General features: G+C 37.0%; 3 protein-coding genes across 3 annotated transcripts; 1 reads left to right on the plus strand and 2 right to left on the minus strand.

Annotated features, from left to right (window-relative positions):
- Positions 1-236: 236 nt before the first annotated feature.
- LOC149285430 (ficolin-2-like) lies at positions 237-6,588 on the plus strand. Its single transcript, XM_089495364.1, has 9 exons — positions 237-321; positions 764-853; positions 1,097-1,141; positions 1,486-1,521; positions 2,761-2,799; positions 3,645-3,772; positions 4,746-4,875; positions 5,308-5,442; positions 6,347-6,588. The coding sequence occupies exons 1-9, from the start codon at positions 237-239 to the stop codon at positions 6,586-6,588; spliced, it is 930 nt and encodes a 309-aa protein (XP_089351490.1).
- An 8,611-nt stretch (positions 6,589-15,199) lies between these two features.
- On the minus strand, positions 15,200-16,189 carry LOC149285431 (olfactory receptor 1G1-like). Its single transcript, XM_089495365.1, has one exon. The coding sequence runs from the start codon at positions 16,187-16,189 to the stop codon at positions 15,200-15,202; it is 990 nt and encodes a 329-aa protein (XP_089351491.1).
- Positions 16,190-22,319: 6,130 nt separating this feature from the next.
- LOC149285432 (olfactory receptor 5V1-like) lies at positions 22,320-23,264 on the minus strand. Its single transcript, XM_089495366.1, has one exon. It carries the CDS (start codon positions 23,262-23,264, stop codon positions 22,320-22,322), a length of 945 nt encoding a protein of 314 aa, XP_089351492.1.
- Positions 23,265-23,929: the final 665 nt, after the last annotated feature.

Consider the following 23,929-nt stretch of genomic DNA (forward strand, 5'->3'; position numbering starts at 1 on the left):
ATGGGTTTCCTTGATCGGTTCTCAGTTAATGTTTACAATTCCAAATAATAAGGATGTTGGAAGAATTGTGGGTTCTTTAGAAGTTGCTTAGTTATCACTATCAAATATGTACAGAAGTGAATATTTGTTTTAGGAGGAGTCACCACAAGTCCTTATTAGGCTCCTTTGTTTGTGATGCTCCTCAGTCAAGGGAAGACACTGAGGCAATAAGCTATCAGGTGTCTGCTATTTTAATCATGTGGATCCCTGGGATTTTTGTTCTTTGTTTAATGATAACGTATGGTAGAGCTGAAGAGGAGGATGAAGACGAATCATGTCCATGTGAGTCCATGGCACATTTTTATATATTCATTTAATTAATGACAAATGTTTATTATGTTACCATGTCACTGGGACAATGGATACTGTCAGGAAAGTCTCTGACTCTTTATTTTAGTCCCCAAATTCCTACAATCTTGGTACCTAGTTGCTATGCTCAGTAGCGTAGATTGTTTATTGTCAAATGCGGCTTAAATTATCCAAACCATTCATCTCAGAACATGTTCACACCATTTCAAATGTACCTGCTTGGGTCAGTGTTTGCAATGGGGTTAATATGTCTGGTGTCCCTGCTTGTAGATGGCAACAGGATCCTCAACTGTTTACTTATTGTTTAAAGTTATTGACACCTAAATAGGTCTTTAGAAACGTTTCTGAGTCTAATTTGTGTGCTGATGAATTATCTTCCAAAATGAGTATGTTTGGTTATTGTCTCTGCCACTAGACCCTGAAGCATTGACAATCCTAAGGGGGTGCCCAGGGACCCCAGGAATTCCAGGCCAGAAAGGAGAAGCAGGTCCACCAGGGGAAAAAGGTTTGTAGGAGACCTGTTCAATACATGTGGATTATTCAGTTTTATCATCTCAGTATATATAATACAGGTCTAAGGGAATAATTGTAACATTGTAGGGTATGTTATATGATCACAGATGATCACAGCAAATTCATTTCTTATGACTATTAAGTTCCGTAAACTACCTTGGTGGCTTCATGTATTATTTTGCTCATATATATATATATCATATTTATATATAAATATGTACTATGTCCCTTATAGGACCTGCGGGCAGTCCAGGAGTGGCAGGGCCACCAGGACAAAAAGGTAATATCTGTGCAGAGTATGCTATGTGTGCATCAGTTCCAAATAATTTGTTGATGTTATTAATTGTATATAAACATTTTCACCACCTTAACTGTAAAGGGGACCTCATTACAATGTGCTCAGCAAAAATATGTATGTATGTATTGCAGGGAAAGTTTAAAATTGGACTGAATGGGGTAAACACATTAGAGGCTAGAATGTTTAGTTATAGTACAAATTTTGCTTATAGTACAGTGTTTCTATTAGGACATATATACAGTATATGGGATTTTTTTCATTCTATAAAGACATCGAGTGGATAGTGGTCATCTGATTAATTGGTTATTTTGGTTTTTTTGGAGCAGGAGAACGCGGTTTGCCAGGACTTGAAGGGGAAAAAGGTAAGTAAAGTATGTTCAATGATCAACATTATCAAATACAAAAGAACGCATGTGTTATCTCTGCAAGCTTATACTGCATTTGACACAAAATAGGGAAACGTTTGCTGGTCCTACTTATTTTTTTTGTCCATTAAATTTGCAGTGTATGAAATACAGGGGCAGGTCTAGGTTTTTAGACCTTGTACATAAACCAAGCAATATCGTACTCACCAATTTATTTAGAAAATGATACATTATAGTGACATAACTTTAGGCGGAATCAACCAATGGGGTCCCTAAAGAACTGATTTACCTCTGATTTAATAGTAATATCAGTGGGAAAAAAAGAAAGAAGGAGTACTTTAATTTCTAATTAATATTTAGTTTTGATAATGGTATAAGCATTAGAAATACAGATCCTGGCTAACTCTAAAAGTATTTGCCATGGTCAGTTGGAATCCACGTTCATTCCAATGCGCATAACCTCGGTGACCTTACCAGGGGTGCAAAACTTTATGCACATAACATGGTGTGGACTTGCTGGAGACTGCCTCAGACTTCTTGACGCAGGACTATGACCTGGATTTGAGGGACTGAGCTCCAAGGTTGAGCCCCTACGCCCCAAGCATTGACCAGTAGGAAAAGCTAAGATAAGGGGCCACAGGCAAAACCACTCTGTACTGTGTTTTAAAGATACTATAGTGGCCAATACATTAGAAACTTTTATACTTTACACAATGACCTTTGGCTGCATGGTAAAATGTTACACTTTTTGCAGCATGGATCCTACAGGTGGCCATATGGCTACAGTAATGACAATAATGTTACTTGCGATCTCGCACCACGTCTCTGGGCATTTGCCCGGTGTTCCTAATGCTCAGTTCAGGTCTTATTCATAGAAATATATTTATAGTCTTGTGTTTATCCCATTTATGCTCTGGTTGCCTTGTTGTATTAACCCCCCACCGCTTTTAATCCACTTATCAACCACCTTCAGAGTGAAATAACACATTCATACATTGCATGTATATCCCTGTCCTACTAATTCTACACCATGACAAATTGCCTCATTTGAAATAAACTTCTATCCTTGCCGAACGCATGTAACCTTTTTATAGTTTCTTCAGGTCCCTGATGTTCATTAATATCTACTTAGATATTTGACGGCACTTTCATTAGCCCAGCGCAATACAATAAACTAAAGAAACCCCTGCATAATCTACTCCTTCATAGACCTATTTTCTTACTTTTTACTTATAGGAGAAAAGGGAGACCCAGGAACCTCTGAATCAATAAATGGTGAGTTAATATATTTAGTTCAGAGTTTAACTTTTAAAGTTCAGGACCCCGTATCATCAAGAAAACATTGGCATTGGGGTTGAGGATTGTTTAGCACATTTCTTTTTCAGACAGATTTTGGGCTGTATAAACCCTGAAGTGATACGTGTTACTTACACAGCTTAATACATCTTATTCCATTGGTAAAGGATGTTTCTTCTTATCGCTTGTAATAGTTTAACTATGATTAGATTAACTAAATGCACATTATACGGATATAAATAGTTTACCAAATGTAATTTATACATTATTTTATTTTTGAGGTAGACCTTATAGGTCCATTAATAGAGACTGATAGTAAAGGTTAGTATAGGTATGTGTCCTTGTCTTTAAGTTAATTTGCGGTATGGATCCTGAGAACTTTGTTCCATGGGTGGTTACATTACTACTTAAAACTTCCTTAGGACACCTTCATTATAGTTTGACATACCACCCAGTGATGATTTTCTTCTTCCGATTGCCTCTAATTAAGGAAAAAGAAGCTTTTGGTTGAAAGGAGTGGATATAGAGGCAAAGGTGATAATTGTTAACCTTATTTGCATGTGCCTACCCAGAATCCCTTGTGGTTGTGAAAGCACCATGAGATTTCTAAGGGAAAAACAAGCCTTCTGGCTTGTCTGGTGTCTGTAGATGAGTGTTTAATAATACTTCTACTACCCCTTAAATTTAAGTGAAAGGGTTTCCATCACCTATTACCCACCATAACTTATGTAATGGTTGAAAGCAGTAAAATATGTACAGTACGTGTCACATGATTTGCCAGTCTGTGCAGTTAATTAAATTCACATACTTCCATTTCTTAATAGATGCCAAAGATTGTAAAGAGCTGTTGAAAAAGGGGTTAATCATGAGTGATTGGTACACAATATCCCCAGATGGCAAGCAGCCCCTGAAGGTGCTCTGCGACATGCACACTGATGGAGGAGGTTGGATTGTAAGTAAAGTGATAGGAACCTCATAGGGAGCACATGAACATTTTATTAACGGGATAATGATTCCAAATAACTGGTTTACAGGGGTCATAACCATATCAGAAAATATCCATAAATATTTGTAATAGTTTGTTTAGTTATTGTGACCCTGATTTCTTTTCCTTTTAATGTTATATGTTGGGTGTCACTTCTTGGCTTCCTACAAGATTCTTGCAGTTCAGCCTGGCATGGCTGACCGAGTGTCCCATATTGCGTCATAAAGGGATAGAGATTTGATACACTTAGGGGTCTATTGACTTAGAACCAATTAGGTCCAGCTCAGATGGCAAATTTACCAGGGCCACTCACCCAGACCATGGCAACTGGACAAGTTAAGCACCAAGACAAAGGGGACTTAACTTGGGGCAACTCATAGGATCTAGAATAACTACAAAATTAAAGTATCTCATCTTGCTACATAACTGAAACGTGAGGGCTAGTGAAAAGAGCACTATATTTCAGGTTACTTCTTTGATCAGAGAGAAACAGAACACCAAAACACATAGAATGTGCATGCCTTTAAGTAAAAACCCCAATAGTGTGTTATGCATAAAAGTTGATACCCAAATTCATCAAAGATTTTCGCCTTCACAAGAACATAAGTGATGTTTTGTAATTTGTTGTGTGTTAGTGATAGACATGGGAAGTCAATAGGTAGATTAACAGTGTATGAATCTTCCTCTGTAACTGTAACCATTTGATTTTCCAAATGGATAACACAGGAGGCTTCTTGTGTCAAGGGATAAAGTGCCTTGTGCCACTGCCTTGTGCATCAAATCCTGCTGGTTGGCTAATAGCCTGTTTTGGAATAATACAGGTCGGCGTCTAATTCTGGGGCCGATCATAACCTTCAGTTGTCATGATCTTAATTGTGTCAACAAGACAAGTGTGTAAACGCAATAGTGGCAACATAACCATCATAGCTTCTGACTGTAGGTTTTCCAGAGACGTTACGATGGGTCAGTGGACTTCTTCCAAGGCTGGAATTCCTATAAGACAGGGTTTGGCAACCGGCTGAGCGAATTTTGGTTGGGGAATGATAACCTTCACATGTTAACATCTTCAGGTAATGTTTACTTTAGTAACTGGATAAAACTGCCTCTTGAAGCCATGGGCACATTTCTGTAAAATCTCATAGAAAACATAAATGTATACGACAGGCGTTCATGATGCCTAGTAATCTAAAACACGCTCATGATTATTATTGTACTTAGGGTATCTTTATTAAAGTCACGAAAAGGAAAAAAATTTTTTTAATTTAAGTATAAACATATGATTTGAATACAAAATCAGTGAAGATGGAAAGAATCCATTGGTTTTATACATTTTTAAAAAAAATACATGCCTGAAGTTAGTGCTTTTTTTGTATATTCTATAAACAAATTCTGTAAAATAGTGTTTACCTAGTCCTTTTTAAAAACACTAAAGTGTACACAGTTTTTAGAAATATCTTTTGCTTTCCTTGTGACTCATTGTACATTACATTTACCCTTTACAGGAACATGGGAGCTTCGTGTGGATCTACAAGACTTTGAAAATACAAACTACTTTGCCAAATATACATCATTTAAGGTTTTGGGAGAATCTGAGAAATACAAGTTGATACTGGGATCCTTCAAGGAGGGTAATGCAGGTAAGTGAGACAGATGTGAAGTTAAATGTCCCACATGGCCCCACTAATAAATAGTGCATTTTAAAATACTTTGTAAGTACATTAAAATGAGAAGAGACTCATCTTGCTAAAAAGCAGCAGCTGCAGAGCTATTGAATTGCCAGCCAGTTGTGGCAGGTAGAATCCTGCCATTGATTAACTGCCTCAAGAACAGTTGGACCATGGATAAGGAGGTTCTGCGGCAAGGCAGCCACTTCTGTGTAGAGTTAGAGCTTTCATTTAACTTTTTTGTTTTGGAAAAATACCTACTAAAGTACAAAAAGAGTACCTTAATATGCATTTGTCTTAAGACAGGGTGTCACATTAGATGGTTCCTTTAATTACTGTCAGGAAAGCATTCAGGAAGTGTATGAGGTCTCATTTGGCTGAAAGCATCTGCAGTACAAATAACTGGGGAAAGAAAGCAATCAATACCTTGATGTACTGGCAGGCAATAGAACCCATTAGACTTGGGCGCTGGCCAACTCTTTGTGTTCGTCTCCATGGAGAAAAAAAAAATCTTTTTTGTTAAGAGGTTAATACGGGGTTAACGCGGTCCGCAGCAGCTTTGGCGCCAGGATTTTAAAGGTCCATACGAGCAGCAGCTGCTCTTCATTGGTCCATGTCTGACGAGCCCTCTGCTGGCCACCAATAGAGTTGCTCGTATGAATCTTTAACTCCTCGCGTTATCTTACGGATTTCCGCTCCCGTTAACCCCTGCGATGCTGCGTAGATAAGGTGGGCTAGAGGGGGAAGGGACCAGGGAGATTAGTTGTCGATATTAACGAACACAAAGGCATAAATTGCTGCCTTTAGGTTTATTGCCTAGCGACACAGTTAGAAAGGTTCTTTAAGATCACTCTGTATATACTGTCTTATTTAATAGGAGACTCGCTAGGATTTCACAACAACATGAAGTTTTCCACCAAGGACCAGGACAATGACCCAAGCAGTAACAACCAGGCGCAGTTGTACAAAGGAGCCTGGTGGTACAACACAGGACAATCTTCAAACCTCAACGGCTTGTATCTTCCAGGGAAGACAAGTTCTGAGGGAGTCAATTGGTTTCATGGCAAGAAGAGTTTTTACTCCTACAAATATTCTGAAATAAAGATCAGACCTGTGTAATCAACATGAAAATCATGTAACGGGGGAAACATTTCATAGTAACGAGAATCTTCAGATCATCTTTAAATACCAAACCCTTTCCAATTCATGATGGATCAATTTATGTAGATAATATCTGGTGGGTCAGATGAATAATTAGGGGGATCACAGGTTTCTTCTGCAAGAAGATGTAATTTTACACAATGCATACATCAGTTGGCCGTGTGATGTTCAAGACATTCCGTCAACTACGGACAAGCAAAATTTCCTTGCAGGAGAATCTGACCGGAGTAGACCCTTCACAATACAAAGTGAAATCTGTGTAAACTGCAACTCTTCTGTAAACTCTTATAAAAAATCTTGTAAAAAAGGATATTCCAGGTCTGCAATCTACTTTTGGTCAAGTTCAGCCCCATAGCATGCAAGTTTTTTACAAGTTACTTATCAATATCCGACCACTACATAAGCATTTGTGATGGGTCACTAATTGGCTACTTAGTCTTAGTGTTTTATTGGTCCAAGCTATACTTCAGTTTATACCTTTATCTAGAAATTTACCATTTTCAAATGCCCCAAAGCAATATATGTATTTAAGTAGGTAACTGCCATTCTTGGCACAGGGTAAACATTTTCATGGAATCCTCGTTTTACTGATAAACCACCTAATTCTTGCTTAGGATAAATCAAATAATAAAAAAAAAACATTCCTATTGTGTACCAGTTTTCTTTGTATTTCTTTTAAATATCCATTAGCACTTTAAGGCCATGCTGTAATGTGTGGCAGGGAATATCCAGGCTGGGGCTACACACTGCGGCACCCAAACTACCACTGGAGCACTGTCAGTCAGCATTTGCCCGGTGTGCCAGATGGCCAGTTCGGGTCTGGGGGATCTTGGGGGATCAGGCCCTCTGGCGTGCTGCTGCTCATTGGGTTGGTTACAGAGGACCGCTCCATGGGTTTTTTCTAAAATTCTAATTTGCTTGGATGATGGACCTAGGTGTGTGTATATATATATATATATATATATATATATTCTATCTTAAACCTTTCTTAAATTAGCCTGGTAAGCCTAGCTTGCACTTTGAGCATTTCTTTCCTATGTTCTTTATGGATCTCAGAACTTCTTGGTTTCTCAGACTGTAGACAAGAGGATTTAACATTGGAACCACTGCAGTGTATATCAAGGAGAGCAGTTTGTCTTCTTCTTGAGAGTATTCAGACTCTGGCTTCATGTAGGATACTAGAGATGTCCCATAGAATAATATAACAACAATGAGATGGGAAGAACAGCTAGAAAAGGCCTTGACCCGTCCAGTTGTGGTCCGGATCTTCACAATGGTGGATATGATAAATGCATAAGAGGTCAATATCAACATAAAAGGAAGAAATCCCAAAACTACACACACTACTGATAAAAAAGTCCGAATTACTTTGGTGTCACTGCTTGAAAGCTTTATCATCGCTTTGAGGTCACAGTAGAAATGATTGATGTCTTGAATACTGTAGCATGCTAAATCAACAACCATCCATGACTGCGCTAGTGAATCCAAAAAGCCAATAAGCCAGGAGACAGCAGCTAAGAGTATGCATGTTCTTCTGCTCATAATGAGGGCGTAGTGCAGAGGAATGCATATAGCCACATAGCGATCGTAGGCCATTGACGTCAACAATAAAAATTCCGTTCCAACGCAGAATACAAACAGGAACATCTGAGTAATACAACCCAGAAATGAAATCCTCGTGTCACCTGTTATTGTAATAACCAAAAACTTTGGTAAAATGGCGGATACATAAATAATGTCTTGGACAGAGAGATTGCACAGAAAGGCGTACATAGGCGTGTGGAGTTGGGGCACCAAACAGACAAGTATAGTGATAACAATGTTTCCGAAAACAGCCAACATGTAAACCAATAAAATCCCAGAAAAGAGGGTAAATTGTAATTTGACAGACCTGGAAAAGGCTACAAGGTGAAATTCTGGGTGCTCAGTACAATTCTTCCAATAGCCACCCATTTTACCTGTAGATAAAAGGAGCGGCTTCATGTGTAAATACAATAGAATAAGACTCAAACTAGAAAATATTGTCAAGATAATGTCCTGACTCAGATTAAGGTAAAGCTAAATCTTCTGTTCAAAGTAATGACATCACCCCCCCCACACACACACCGGAAGAGTTATTGAGAATATATGTAGAATATTATTTAACATCATTAATGCAGGTTGTTGTGAAATGCTAACAAAAAAAGAAATCCTGCATTCTCTAGTGGCTCACATTAATATAAAGCTATCCGTTATACCTCTAGATTGTAACCTCTTTGAGCAGGGCCCTCCTCATCTGTTGTTTTTTTAAAGTCAAATTGTTATGTTTTATACTACTTGTTATGTTCTGTCCACCCATTGTACAGCCCTACAGAATATGATGGCACTATATAAATCAATAAATAATAATATGTTTTGAAATGAAATGTTATATATATATATATATATATATATTTTCAACCTATATCTCTAAAACTACACATATATAAATATAGATATAGGTTGAATATATATATATATATATATATATATATATATATATATATGTGCTTGTATAGTATGCAGAACCAAATTAACCAAGTGGCATGTGGAACATAGTAGAAATAAACCCAAATACTAAATGTCAAGAGCCTTATAGCCCTAGAAACATTTTGGTGCTATACAGGTTTATTAAGGTATAGAATCTTTCTGCTGTTGGGTTTTGCCCATGAATGAAAAATAAAATGAAGGGCTAGGCAAGTGAGGGCAGTTAAGTTATACTGCAGGAAATTATTGTGTTTTTGTTTGTTTTAACAGCTAATACATTAGACATTTTTTTTACTCAAGGGCTATGTCTTGCGTGATGCTATTAGCAAGGTATGTCACATATTTTATTGTAGCACTGAGAGAAACAACAGTATTGATATTGTGTTGCTGAGTATTCATTTGAAGTTAATAGAGTAAGTTTTACATTCTTATAGAGCGGAGCAGATCATTAGCTTCATAGCTGCATACATTATAATCACTCTCCTTCCAGGGATGATGACCGGTTGCTTTGGATTTTAATCATTTTATCACATACCTTCTCACCGAATCTCCACTGGAAACCTGCAGAGCTTTTCCTTCCCTGCACCAAATTACAAGCTCTCCAAATTATGTCCTCCCTAAGTGCACCTTATGCCCCTGCCCTTAACCTTAACCTTATGCCCCTGCCCTTAACCTTGCAATAGGCTACAGCCTTGGAGTAAGCTCTGAACTCATCTCTGAACACTTTCTCCTCTTCTTTCTCCCTTCTTTTTTTTCCGCAGTATCCCTTTCCCTTTACTCTCTGTAGCAACAGCAGTAGAATTAACTATGCCAAGATGTTGCCCCTAATGGACATTGGACCAAAGAGACATAATGGACATCTAGCAACCCTCTTACTGGATGAGCCAAATAAGCTTGTTTTAAGGACGCATATAATAAATGCCTCATACAGGGTCCCAAAGGGTTTTACTGAATTTCTATAATATGAACCTTCCATAAGCATCTCAAGGTGAAGGTGGCCACTATTTTGTATGGACAAATTACATCGTAGAAATATAAAGGTTTAATTATAATTAAATTATCTAAATTACCTAACAGACACCAAGGTTTCCAGTATTCTTGCCTGAGAATGGATTCACCAATCTGTTCTAAACTTAAAAAAATCTTTTTTTGCATTAGTTACATGGGCTGACTCTTTATTGTCTGAAAAGTATCTGATACAACGGCATACATTGTAATGTTTGCCAAAATTACACAAATCAAATGGGATGCACCCATCTCTATGAAATGTTTTGTAAAATCAATGCCTATGAAGAATATATTGTTTTGGATTGTTTATGTTATAATTTTCCAGTTTTCATCATTGTATTAATGGTTTTATATCAGCAATGATACTACGTGGTTTTTCTATTCATGACAATCCTATCAATAAATATATATTTGCATAACATATTTAATATTTTCATTAAGCTTACCTGAAAATTCAGCCATGAGCTCTTTGTATTCATGCTAGTTTTCATATCTAGGTAACTCTGATATGTATAAAGCACTAGATAACATTTATTACGATTCTCGGACACCTCTGAGGGATAATCCATGGAGGTGTTATTGCATCAGAATATCTTCCGGTCTAGATCATTATTAGTGCTTTAAATTTGATTGAAAAGTTTTTGGTTTTTTTAATATAACTTTGTGGGTTTTATTTAATGAGACAAACTAGGTATTCCCAAGATTTATGCCGATGGTTCTCCATTTTACGGCTTGAGGAAAAGTCAAATTGCTGGACTGGGAATAAAAAACAGCCCTGGCAATGGACTGAATACCAACCTGATATTTGATATTATTGTGCACAAGTCATATTTTGATATAAGTATGAAATTACCATTTCCTAGTTTATTTAAATAAATTACTGAAAAACACAGAAATCACAGGAAATCATAAACACGCAAATAAACTTGTAACTCTCCTAAAAAAATGTGCAAAATGATTTGCTGAACAGTCTGCAAAGGTAAATATTTGCAAAACATTTGTTAAAACAAGAATTCATTTTATAATAATAATTATTTTATAGTCCTATTAACTCTTTAATATGAAAATATCTTTAGCATATCATAAAGTAAGAATGCCTTGTAAGCAAACAGCACAATAGTTTTGAAAATGTGCCAGTGTTTTAGAGGGTGCATCGAGTAGAGCATTTGTGAGGTGAGACACTTAAGTGAAATCTAAATGCTTCGCCATACCAAGACATTTTGGACAATGCTCTGCTTTCAACCTTGTGGGAAGAGTTTGGGGAAGACCCTTTTCTATTCCTGCATGACTGTCCCCAGCGCACAAAGCAAGATCCATAAAGACATGGTGGGATGAGTTTGGTGTGGAAGAACTTGACCGGCCGCACAACCCCATCAAACACCTTTTGGATGAACTGGAAAGGAGATTGCGAGCCGGGCCTTCACATCCAACATCAGTGCCTGACCTCACAAATACTCTACTGGATTAATGGGCACAAATTCCCACAGAAACGCCCCAAAATCTTGTGGAAAGCCTTCTCAGGAGAGTGGAGGCTGTTCTGGCTAAAAAGAGAGAACCCAACTACATGTGAATGTCTATGTATTTAGAATGCAATGTCATAAAAGTCCCTGTTGGTGTAATGATCAGGTGTCTTCATAATTTTGTTCATATAGTGTATATATGTATATGTATGTATGTATATATATATATATATATATATAGATTGTAAGCTTGCGAGCAGGGCTCTCTCCACCAAATGTATCGGTTTGTCTTAGTCTGTCAATTCTTGTCTTGTCATATCCCTTGAATTTATGTATTGTATTAAGCGCTGCGTAAACTGTTGGCGCTATATAAATAAAGGATAATAATAATAATAATATATATATATGTACATATATTATATACATAGTGTATATTAAACGGATGTCTGAAAACAAGGCGTGATCTGCGATTCTGATGTCACTGGTGCTCCCCCACACTCTAAAACTGCCATGATAAAATAAATGTAAAAAAATAAGTAAAATAAAAAATTGATCGATCAATTTCCAAGAACTACAACTCCCATCACCTTCAACCAGAGTGATGAGTTGAACAAAGGATTTGTGTCTGTAGAATGATTATGGAATGTCACTTGGTTTATTGTGTGCCTAAGCTGCGATATATCGTGTACTACAACCAACCTGAGCTCTATGAGCAAACTACTGTATATGTGCAATCACACCTATTGCATAAATGTACTAAGAGGGGTGGAAGCTTTTTGAAAAATCACTTTATTTTCATTACTCATTCATTACCGTCTGGTTTATATTCATTGGGAAAATAATTCATGGGAAAATGTAGAATTATCCTGGATAAAAAAAACATAAAAATTCAACTAGGTAAAGTGTAAAATTTTTGTATGGTTGCCACCTAAATAAAATTATAGCTCATCTACAAAAAACACGGCACATAAAACATGCACCTCAAGTGTCCCACTTTATGAAGGGCAGTCCCTCTTTCCTCCTTTGATATCATTATTTTCTATTAGCTCACAATGTTTGTTGTGAATGCATTACAATATTCTATAATTTTTTTTTACTTGGTTATGTAAATATCTATCCACAGATCATAAACCCACATAAAAAGATTCGGTAAAGCCCCCCCTACCCCATAGTAATGCCTCTAACCCCTCCCCCAGTACCCCCCTTTGGGCATTTGCAATGGTAGGTATGAAAAAATGTGCAAAACGGAACTGCAAAATATGTGACACAAATCAGTAGACCTTAATAAAATAGAATTGTGTAGCAGGGAATGTGCTGTCATTTATTTTGCCCCAACACAAATTTAATACTTGTACAGAATGTAATGCTTAATATTATTGTTATCGTTTTTAAACAGATAGGGTAAAAAATATAATACTAACAGTTTAACAGGGGCCGCCGTCCAAAGCACTTAAGCAGTTGAGGAATACAATATTATCGGCAAGTTTGGAGAAGCAGAGGTTAATAGAAATAAACTGGAAGAAGTATGGCTTTTACACGATAACACTAAACACTTAAAACAAGTATTACTGTTCATTAGTAGAACAGATATCCGTAAGATAGATGAAGACTTCAGCGAGGTGATAGGACCTAGGCCGACTAGGTCAGGGGGTTGGGCAGTCTGCCTTGCCTCAAAACTTGGGTGTGTGTTCAGTTACAACGGACATCTTGACTTCTAAGTCACGGAGCGTGGGTATATGACATCATATTATGGCACTCCATAGTAGAGGACTGCATTGGGAGGCGGGTCCCGCCAAAAAACTTGTGGGCGCGAGCGGTCTTGCTGGGGTTGCGGGCGGGAGCGGGCGGTCAGACACTGTACCTGCGGGTCCCAGTAATCCTGCGCAGTCCCGCAAGGTCTCCTCTCTTGCTCCGCCCAGGAACAAAACAGAGTCACGTGATGTGACATCACTTCCCGTGACTCTGCCTTGTTCCTGGGCAAAGCAAGAGAAGAGACGCTGTGAGGGAGCAACTCGAGGGCAGCCTTGCGGACTGTGCGGGAAATCTGCAGTTCAGGTAAGGAGGTGGGCGTGATTGGCCACAAATGTGGCGGGAGCGGGCGGGATTGGACACAAATGTGGCGGGAGCGGGCGGGCGGGAGTGGAACACCCACATTGCGGGAGCGGGCGGGATTGGGCAAAAAATCAGCGGGAGCGGGATTAAAAAAGCAATCCCGCGCAGGGCTCTACTCCGTAGCAATGATAATGGGCATAGTGGGGGCTGGAGGTGCTTCCTTGGGTCAGATTTTGGGCATAGTCTGGGGTAAATATGTTACTGGGTAGACTGGGGATTAAACTAATTCCTGGCACCTTAAGGCCAGTGGGAGATAGATGATGTGCATGCTAGTGTTTATTCAACCACTGGAGTGAATATAAAGGTGTGGCTCGATAACCAACCTGTCCATCAGGCATTTGTCTAGTTTGCCACCTGGTCATTGCAGGTCTGGGTTAGAAGTACCTCTATGCTGCATAAAGATCTAGGGGTTTCTGGAATGTAAATTTGGCTATGATGTGCCCTAGAGTTAGTAAATGCCATCACCACAAAATACCATACGCATGTTATATATATATATATCAAAATTCTGATATTCTCTTATTAGTATTAAATGCTAAGATCCACAGCTCTACCTCACCAAGGAACAGAATACTGATACACGGTCACATTTCTCTAAATTCTACAACCCCCCAAATGCACAACAATGTGTATATAAACAGCTCATAAAGTTTATAAATGGCATTGTGTAAATTAAGTACATTATTCTAAATACTTTTATCAATGGCAATAAATAATGCGTCACAAAGTCACATAAAAGTATATATACAGCATATATGCACCCCAACACAAAGGTGTCCCTGTTTGGCCAAGCACAAAGTTTCCAACTTTTCCACAGTATAAGCTATTGATTCATATTATATTGTGTTGATATTTGGACAAGGTAACAGTATATGTTTGTATAGTTTAGGTTGAAAAAAGTCACAAAGGACATACATCCATCAAGTTCAGCACTTCCATGTATACAGAAGATCCAGAAGAAGGCAAAAAATGAATAAGGCTCTCATCCAATATTGTCCCATTCTTGACTCATAAGGCAATCACAGTTTTCCCTGGATCAAGATTGCCTATGTTGAAGTTAAAATGCTATATACGACAAAAAACATTTCAGTTGGAATCACATATCTTCACTGTAAAAATCTTAAAAACATAAAACATTTTTCTTGCTAAGCTTTGAAAATGCACAATGCTGTCTGTGAAGTTCTATCACAGAAAATTACCCAAATAGGTAAAGTATTTTCATTGTCCTTAAATATACTTACATGCAGCCCAAAAGTCTGTATTCATACCTGAGACCTGCCATTCGTCCAACTCTGAACCCCTTCCATGAGGTCTTTTTATCAATGAGTGTCCAAAATAGTGTGGCACATGGTATTTAAACCACAGGCAACATTACTTTTTGGATTTTTTTTTGTACTATAAGTTGTGGATCTTAAAAAAACAAAAGCGGAATTGAAAAATGTATCTGTAGTTTACTGTTCCACCAATTATCTCCATATACTCCATCAATTATGTCCTAAATTATTAGCCTTTTGAAGGCGAGTGTTATGTATATCCTTCCCTGAGTATTTTCTAATGATACTCTTCATGGATTTCAATACATCCTGGTTTCTCAGGCTATAAACTAGAGGATTTAACATTGGAATCACAGCAGTGTATAACAAGGAGAACAGCTTGTCTTGTTCCTGTGAATCTTCAGATTGTGGTTTCACATAAAAACTAAGAGAAGTTCCATAGAAGAGAAACACAACAGTGAGATGAGAGGAGCAACTGGAGAAGGCCTTGGTCCGTCCCGTTGAGGTACGGATCTTTACAATGGCAGATATGATGCATACGTAGGATATCAATATCAGCAAAACTGGAAAGAAACCACATAACACACAGACCACTAATAGCAGCATTTGAAAGCTTGTGGTGTCACCACTGGAGACCTTCATCATGGTTTTCAGGTCACAGAAAAAGTGATTGATGTAATGGGAGGCGCAGAATGCTAAACTGGACATCAGCAAAGAAAGCATCAATGAATTAAGTAAACCAATCAACCAGGAAAAGGAGGCCATTATAGCGCATGCCTCTTTGCTCATGATGCGTGCATAGTGCATAGGAATGCAGATGGCTACATAACGATCGTAGGCCATCGAGGCCAACAAAAATGTTTCTGTAGCACACGAAGATGCAAACAAAAATATCTGAGTGATGCATCCTGTGAATGATATAACATGGTTATTTGTCACTGATAGCGACAAAAACTTTGGCAGGGTGGCAGAAACATAAATGATGTCCTGGATTGATAAATTGCACAGGAAGAAATACATGGGTGTGTGCAACTGAGGCACCAGGCATACGAGCGCTGTGATAATGACATTTCCAAGCACAGTCAACGGGTACATCAACAAAATCCCAGTGAACAACACTTTTTCAATATCGGCAAGACTGGAAAATGCCCGTAGGTAGAATACTTTTGGCTCAGTGCAGTTCTTCAAGTAGTCGTTCATGTTACCTGCAGAAGATGTTTGCTTAAACATAGAGGACTTTACAAAGAAAAACACATGTTCTAATATTTATTTTCAGAATTCGATTTTATTGGTAAATAAATGGAAGCCTTGTCTTGTACATTTAGGTTATAGACACTGTTGCTGGAAAACACTGATAAAACATTTAAGATTGCTATATAAAAATCTAATCCAAGCTGCAAATAACTATCATGCTAGCACTTTGTATATTGTAGATTATTTTAAGTAGTTTTCTACCAAATGTATTTGTCCAAAATGATCCTGTACTGCATATAATGCCATATGTTGTAGAGGATTGTGGTTGGATACCAGTGTGCTAGTTTGCTGGATAGAACAGTGTGAAAGTTTCAATTATTCTTAACCAGAAGCAGACAGGGTTTATGCATCAAAGATAGAGAATTTACAGGATCTTAAGTTTTAACGGAAGAAGCTGCCATTGTTGGCTGTTGAATAGTGAAGGGAAACACAAGTCTCCTCCAAACTCTGTTGACAACTCTCCCTTTAGTGAATATATTCCATATAATTCTATGGAGCATAAAAAATTACCATTGAAGCTACCCATTAGTTTTCCTCACAATTCTATATTCTATTAGATTAGAAATGTGTTTTGATTAGAGAAGGTGGAACAACATCTTTGCTTAATTCTCCAAAATAATGGAAAAAGGGACCTTATATAAGGTTAAGGTAAATGTATATATCAATATTACGGTGGACAAAGTCCCATGTATTATGTGACTTGGAACTTTATAAATGAGTTGACCCTGAGACTTTTCAAATATTAATGCATAGTCCATCAGACACTTGCAAGTTTCCATGTAATATATATATATATACATTATCTAGATAATGAAGATATATCTAGATAATGAAGATATATGATGTTAATGCTATTTTAATATTAATATATTATTATATTAATTAATATTAGTTGTGGGGAAATGTTGAGATTACGAGAACTACAATAATAATAAAAAAGATAACTGTATCTAAAGCAAGATAGAAAATATACCAAGCATATAGCAACAATTAATAGAAACCTCTCAATTGGCTGCTTTAGCATTTCACGCCAAGGCTGCTATGGGCATATATAACCTTACCTTGCATTTCTGAACCGATTATTTGAAAAATTAAGTATTTTAAAAGATTAAAAATGTGTTAGCCAGGTGGATGTAGTTTCTATACATTTTTCGCTACACACTTCAAAAATTACATTGTAACAAACAAATACTTTGTTATATTATAATGATCCAATAAAAGTTACCTGGAATATCAGCAGTGCCCCTGCATTCAATTGCATTTTTGTGATATGTCTGTAGGTTGTTCTCATTTAAGAAGGCTGATGGCCACCTCTGAGAAATGACCCCTGGAGAGCAGACTGACATTCGCATTGTGTGCTTTATTAAAGGTTTTACCTTTTTTGATAAAGCTTTCTGCTTACTGAACAAAATCATATACTTGTTGAATGTGAAAAAAAATATTTGCTTGAGTTGTTAAATAAGTGGAGTCAGAAGAGTTGTTTAGTCACTATATATCATGACTTTGTAGATTAGATGGTATACCTTGAAACATTTTACTTTATGAAAGGTTCTCTTATAGGGTGCATGTTTGCCAACATAGCACAGTTGGGTCTATTCACTTGAGTGATCAATAGAGTTAAGGGTTAACTCTACTGTATGCTAACATTAACAATGGATGAGGTTCATCTAACCACTCTTTTGGTGCCAGGAGTGGAAGAGTAAAAGCACTGTCCACCCTCTTGGCGCCTACATTTTTAGGGCCCATCCAGTGATGATCTGCAAAGCCATCAATTTTCATTTTCATCTCAAGCAAAGGGGCTACTCCAAAAATAAAATAATAAAATAATAGCCCAACAGATACTAAAAAACTAGTAATCTTATCCACAACTGGTGGCAACCCATTCATGGTAATTGGGGATGCAATGGTGTTAATGTGTTTTAAACACCTTCTCTCAGGTATAAATCCCCCCCCCATCTAGCAGGAGATGGGGGGGGGCATAACTGAGGCATAACTGAGGACTATGTGCCATTATTACCCCTGCAGTTAATAGGGGGACCTAGAGTTTTTCAAATTGTATTATTTCCATTCTTTCCATTTGATTGTGTAAGAAAGAACTTGCTAGTTACCTTGCAACACCCTGGGGCACGAAGTAAAATTTGTGAGCTGGAATGGAATTTATTTTAAAAATTTTATTATGTTATTCTTTTCATAATCTTTTTACGTTAATTATTCTGCAAGCTGTTGCAAACTTACATTTTTTGGCCAGCTTGCATGATCCTGCAATTTAGTGAAGAAACCCCATTGTGGCTATAGGAAGAATTCTTGATTGTTACCTCTCATATTTAATTATGCATTATTCAGGGCCAATCTGGCCCTTTTCACTGTTTTTGTTGTTGATACATAGAGAAAATGATGGTCATTGATTGATATTGATTGTGTTTCAGACTTGATTTCAGAGGCCACACAGTTTTCTCCTTCTTACAAAAGTCAAAGTGTGGTGACTTTTTATAACATTTTTTGTAATATAAGGTGTATTTTCTACCTGAAATGTATAAATTGACTACCCTATGCATGTTTAAATTATTTCACTGTATTTTGCCCTGTACCACTTTTGATGGGACTGTTTCATTTAACACATTTATCTACGACGCGTTTACGTTCCCTTTTTGGATATGGGTTTGTATGAAACTCCAGGTATTATACAATATTAAAAGAAGATACTAGTTTAGATTATGCCAAATGTTTTTGTTTGAATAGTCCGGTAACTGGGACCAGCAAGATATACAGTCACACTTTTTGTACATCTGGGAATGTTGGAGGCTGCTGGTGGCATTGTGACAAAATCATTTTTCTCCACTTAGATGACTAGTTATAGTGTTTTTCTTCTTGCTGACATTCTACTATTCATATCTGAAGATAACATTCCGAAAACAAAATCAAGGTTGGTGAAATTCAGAACTCCAGCTTCAGAGTGTGCATTATGAATCTGCAAACCCCCCTCCAGAAGGATCTAATATCCTGGCACAACTAAAATCAGTACATCAGGTTGGCATTGGATACTCAGCGTTTAGGGCAATCCGAGCTGGTGTTCAGGCCAGTTTAAGATCTCAGTTTGGGGGTCATAGGAGCACTATGTAATATTTCCAAGTACATTTCATTATAAGATTCTAGAATGTAAGTTGTGTTAATGAGTTAATTAGATAAATCTTGAGGGAGTAGCAGTGGATTTGAGCACTGCTCACTAGGCCAAGAGATTTTGGGCAGGCGCTATAGGAAGGTCAAATGAATACCCAGGGAAAGCTGATGCTCTAGTTTGGGTCATGTTTGGTATGTCTAATATCCAGTCCAAGGCCATTCTGTAATTGGCAGCCAAGTTATAGTCTAGTAGTTCCGGCAGATTAAGCCCATTGTGTGTGTAAGGCTGCTGCATCTTAAACAATGACACTTTACTCTTTTTGGTTTGCCACATAAATTGTTACTATTGTTTGTTTTGTATACAACAGATTAAGGAAGCTAACCATTGTATATGGATAGCATCTACCTGTGAATGACAAATTCAACTTGGTTCATCTTCTGAAGTCCTCCTCAAGCCTGGTCCTGTCCAGTTCCTCTTTCCTTACCAATAGCAGAAAGGCATCTGTCCAAGAAAGCCTCCATACATGTCTCCACAGGGCATCATGGGATACATGACCTCAGTACCCATATAGAAGTGAGAGATATACAGAGAAGCTCATCAAGGCTGCCAATAATTCATATTAAATTACAAATTCAAAGGAGATCATCACACCACGTATAGGTAGCCAGACTTATAAATTATTGGGGCCTGTATCATCAACCAGTAGAGATCTAACTAGACTTTGGAGCCACTACTGAAATAATTTAGCCTTTAACACATATATAGGAGCATGAGGATTGATGGGAAATATTGTTCATCAAGACACACACTCATGTGTTGATAGATGGATCCAAATGTTGTTCTTTTGACTATATACATGCCAGCTTGCAAAAAGGAGGCATACCCAGTCATTATAGTCAAAATAAGTAAATAAACTGAAATTCCTAATTTTGTGTAAATGGAATAAAAATTATGGTAAATAAAAAGAACAAATATATATAAATATATCTAGATGTAAAGCCAACATTTTCTTTCTGGCATTAAATGATGAATACTCAAAACAGAAGATCACATCCATGAGTTCCAAGGTCAGTTATCGATCAACCAAAAAAATACAGCCACCTCCAAATAATGGAGTAAATGTCATATTAAAAACCCTCAGCCAATACTTTTACAACATTTTATGAAGAACTGTAACTTATTCACAATAGAGCCCAAATGTTGAATTACCATGAGATGCATAGTATGAGATCACATATGGTACCTACTTGATTTTAACCTTAAATGTAAATACTTTACATGCAACCTTATAACTGCATATGGCTCATTTTGTTCTTTTTTAAATAGATACAAAACAATGACACAGAGTTACAGTAACAGAGATGCAGAAGTAAAGATAAAGTAACATACACAGCAAATTTATGGTTGGGCAACTTACAATACACGGCATCCCCTATGTCATGCCTCGATGAGATGTTCTACTAGGATGTCTGATGATTTCGGAAATATGGTTAAGGGGAAGCTCTCACTCGGTTTTTGTAGTTGGTGGCATGAGGTTTCTGTAGGTGTCCTTGCCTACTGGTTCCCTTTATGTACAAATGGTGCCATTAAGTCAGTCTTCACAGCTCTCTAGCGTTGTCTCTCCTATCTAGACTACAGCGCAAACAGGGTGATGACATCTTCTAATGATGTCAAATGCATCTTGAGTGAAACACACTGCTTCTGTATGGGATGTCGGGTGATATTTGCGGCTTACATACTTACACAATCTATACACCTTACATTTCATGCAACATCATGGCTAAATGAGGATCTCTATCTCCAGGAAACTTCAAGGTCATGAGGACAGAAGTAGAGAGTTCCGGAAGATCATGGGTAGGTGAGTATTAGTACCAAGGTAAGTAAAATTAACAATTTAAAAGGTGGTAAACCATTCAGTATGCCCTGCGTACATACTTTTTTTATTAAAAAATCTTTGGCAAAGCTGATGGGAGTTTTTAAGATGTTCAAAACCAGCTGGCAAAGATGTAAACTGTGTCTGAAGGGTACCTGCCTTTTTAAAGAACGTTTCAGCAACTGTAATCAGTCACCCATCTCCATGGTATTATTATTAAACTACAGTACATATAGTGATAGCCTGGACAATATATATATATCTCCATGCACTGAACTAATAAAATAGAGTATTACAGTGCATGATTTACTGTGCACCCTAAATATGACACCACAAAATGACATTTAAATATTTTATTTCCACTCCACGTCTCTTCAAAGTGACATAATGCAAAATGTTGAGACCCCCCCCTCCCTGCAATCTTCCTGGTTAGAGAAAAATGTTATATTGCCCAGGCTAGGTGGAACAACATCTCTGCTTAACTCACCCAAAAATCTATATTGAATGTGTACCAGGCCTCACTCATATGTAAAGATATGTAAATATGCAAGATTGTTGAAAAACTTTTTTTTCTGATTTTATCTTGTCATACACACATCATGTTTTTGTACATTTCCCTAAACTATATGACTTTTCTCTACATACAAAATAAGATTGAGTTACAATCTTGTTTAGATTTTCAATTGTTTGTATCGTTATATATTTTCAGATTTTAAAATGTCTACATTTCCGCATTTTCACATTTATAGACTTTTGGGATCTTTGTAATGTTGTATTTCCCTTTTTTATGGATTTTAAGAAATTATTTTTATTAGGTTAGTGATGAGGTAACTAACGATTGGAGTGATTTACTGTAGTGGAACAGAGGATATTCAAGACGAACTGGTATGTTACTATGATTTTAGCGAGCATTTATTTAATATACTCTGCTTAATTATATTAATTGTTTTGTTAATAGATCTATAACGCATTTATTATTAAATATATTTGAACATTTAGTGATTTTTAAGTATGTTAGAAGAGGGAATAACTTTACCTTAAGACATAATGTGGAAGGAAGGTACAACCTGTTACATAAACTCATCCTATATCTTACCTGTCGAGTATTTTTCAGTTAAGATCCTCAGAGCTCTCAAAACCTCTTTGTTTCTTAGACTATAAACTAAAGGATTTAGCATTGGAACCACAGCGGTGTATAACAGGGAAAGTAGTTTATCTTGCTCTTGAGCATGTACCGACTGTGGTTTCAAATAGAAAGTAAGAGATGTTCCATAAAAGAGAAAGACAACAGTCAGATGTGAGGAGCAGCTGGAGAAGGCCTTGGTTCGTCCTGCTGAAGTCTGGATGTTTAAGATGGTAGATATAATGCAAATATAGGACATTATTATCATCATAAATGGAAAGAACCCTAAAACTACACAAACTACCAGCACAGCAATGTGGATGTTCATGGTGTCACTGGTGGAAAGTTTCAAGATAGTCTTTAGGTCACAATAGAAATGATTCACGCCACGAGAACAAAATGTTAGTTTTGAAATCAATAAACAGTATGTCAAAGAATTAAAAATACTCATCATCCATGATACAATGGCCAATATTATGCAAACATTGTTGTTCATAATGATGGAGTAGCGCAGAGGAACACATATGGCCACATAGCGGTCATAGGCCATCGAGGTCAACAGAAAAAATTCTGTTCCGACACAGAATGTAAACAAGAACATCTGAGTCATACAACCTGGGAAGGAAATACCTGTATCTCCTGTCATGGTTACGACCAAGAATTTTGGAAGTATGGCAGACACATAGATGATATCCTGAATAGAGAGGTTACATAAAAAAAAGTACATGGCAGTGTGAAGCTGAGGAACGAGACATATGAGGATCATAATAAGTAAGTTCCCAAACACAGCCAAGAGGAACATCAACAAAATCCCAGTGAAGAGCACAAGTTGCACTTTAGCTGACTCTGAAAAGGCCAGGAGATGGAATTCCTTCTGCTCTGTGCAATTCCTTCTATATATAAGCATTTCACCTATAGAAATACTTGTATCAATCATATAAAAGGAAAATATAACAGTTGTGGTACTGACTTTTTGTATTTATTTCCTTTATGGAACTGTTCCAGAAAATGATTAACATTTAAACTACTCGAGGATGCAGTCGCAGAACCATTCCATCTTTGCTGTATAGTTGATGAACAACAAGTCAATACATATTCTCATATTCTCATATACACATTTGCATGGTGAAATCTGGTCAGAGAAAACAAAATGTTTAATTTCTAGCATTATAAAGATGACCAAATCTAAGGATGACCTTTGCTCAGTAAAAAGCCATTTAAAGACAGTACCAGAAAACAACATTTTATTTTCCTGGATTGTTCAATTATGTATTTAAAAAATGTTTTGACGATGCTGATTTCAAATGTTTTCTTATCCATTTTGATTTACTTAAACCTTTACTGACTTTTTCCAAACTCATATATTTCGAACAAGTATTACTTTATAACTTTTAGAAATTGTGTTATCGAGCAATGAAAAAAAGGAAAGTTTTGGAACTGTAAACTTTTTTTTAGCAACCCTTTTAAAATTAAAAAATAGAAAAAAATAAGATATTTAGGGATAACAATTACATATACCAACATGAACTGTAGAAATGGTATTACTGGAATAATGCCATGATTGTGTATGTT

This window comes from Sceloporus occidentalis, unplaced genomic scaffold (assembly GCF_023333645.1).
Source record: "Sceloporus occidentalis isolate IW3139 unplaced genomic scaffold, rSceOcc1.0.p SCAF_79, whole genome shotgun sequence".
Taxonomy (NCBI): domain Eukaryota; kingdom Metazoa; phylum Chordata; class Lepidosauria; order Squamata; family Phrynosomatidae; genus Sceloporus; species Sceloporus occidentalis.

Coding starts and splice junctions, on each gene's coding strand:
- LOC149285432 (XM_089495366.1), bottom strand. CDS start 23,264: ATGCTTATATATAGAAGGAATTGCACAGAGCAGAAGGAATTCCATCTC.
- LOC149285431 (XM_089495365.1), bottom strand. CDS start 16,189: ATGAACGACTACTTGAAGAACTGCACTGAGCCAAAAGTATTCTACCTA.
- LOC149285430 (XM_089495364.1), top strand. CDS start 237: ATGTGGATCCCTGGGATTTTTGTTCTTTGTTTAATGATAACGTATGGT. Junction 1,522..2,760: donor AGGACTTGAAGGGGAAAAAG/GTAAGTAAAGTA, acceptor TTTTACTTATAG/GAGAAAAGGGAGACCCAGGA. Junction 2,800..3,644: donor AACCTCTGAATCAATAAATG/GTGAGTTAATAT, acceptor ATTTCTTAATAG/ATGCCAAAGATTGTAAAGAG.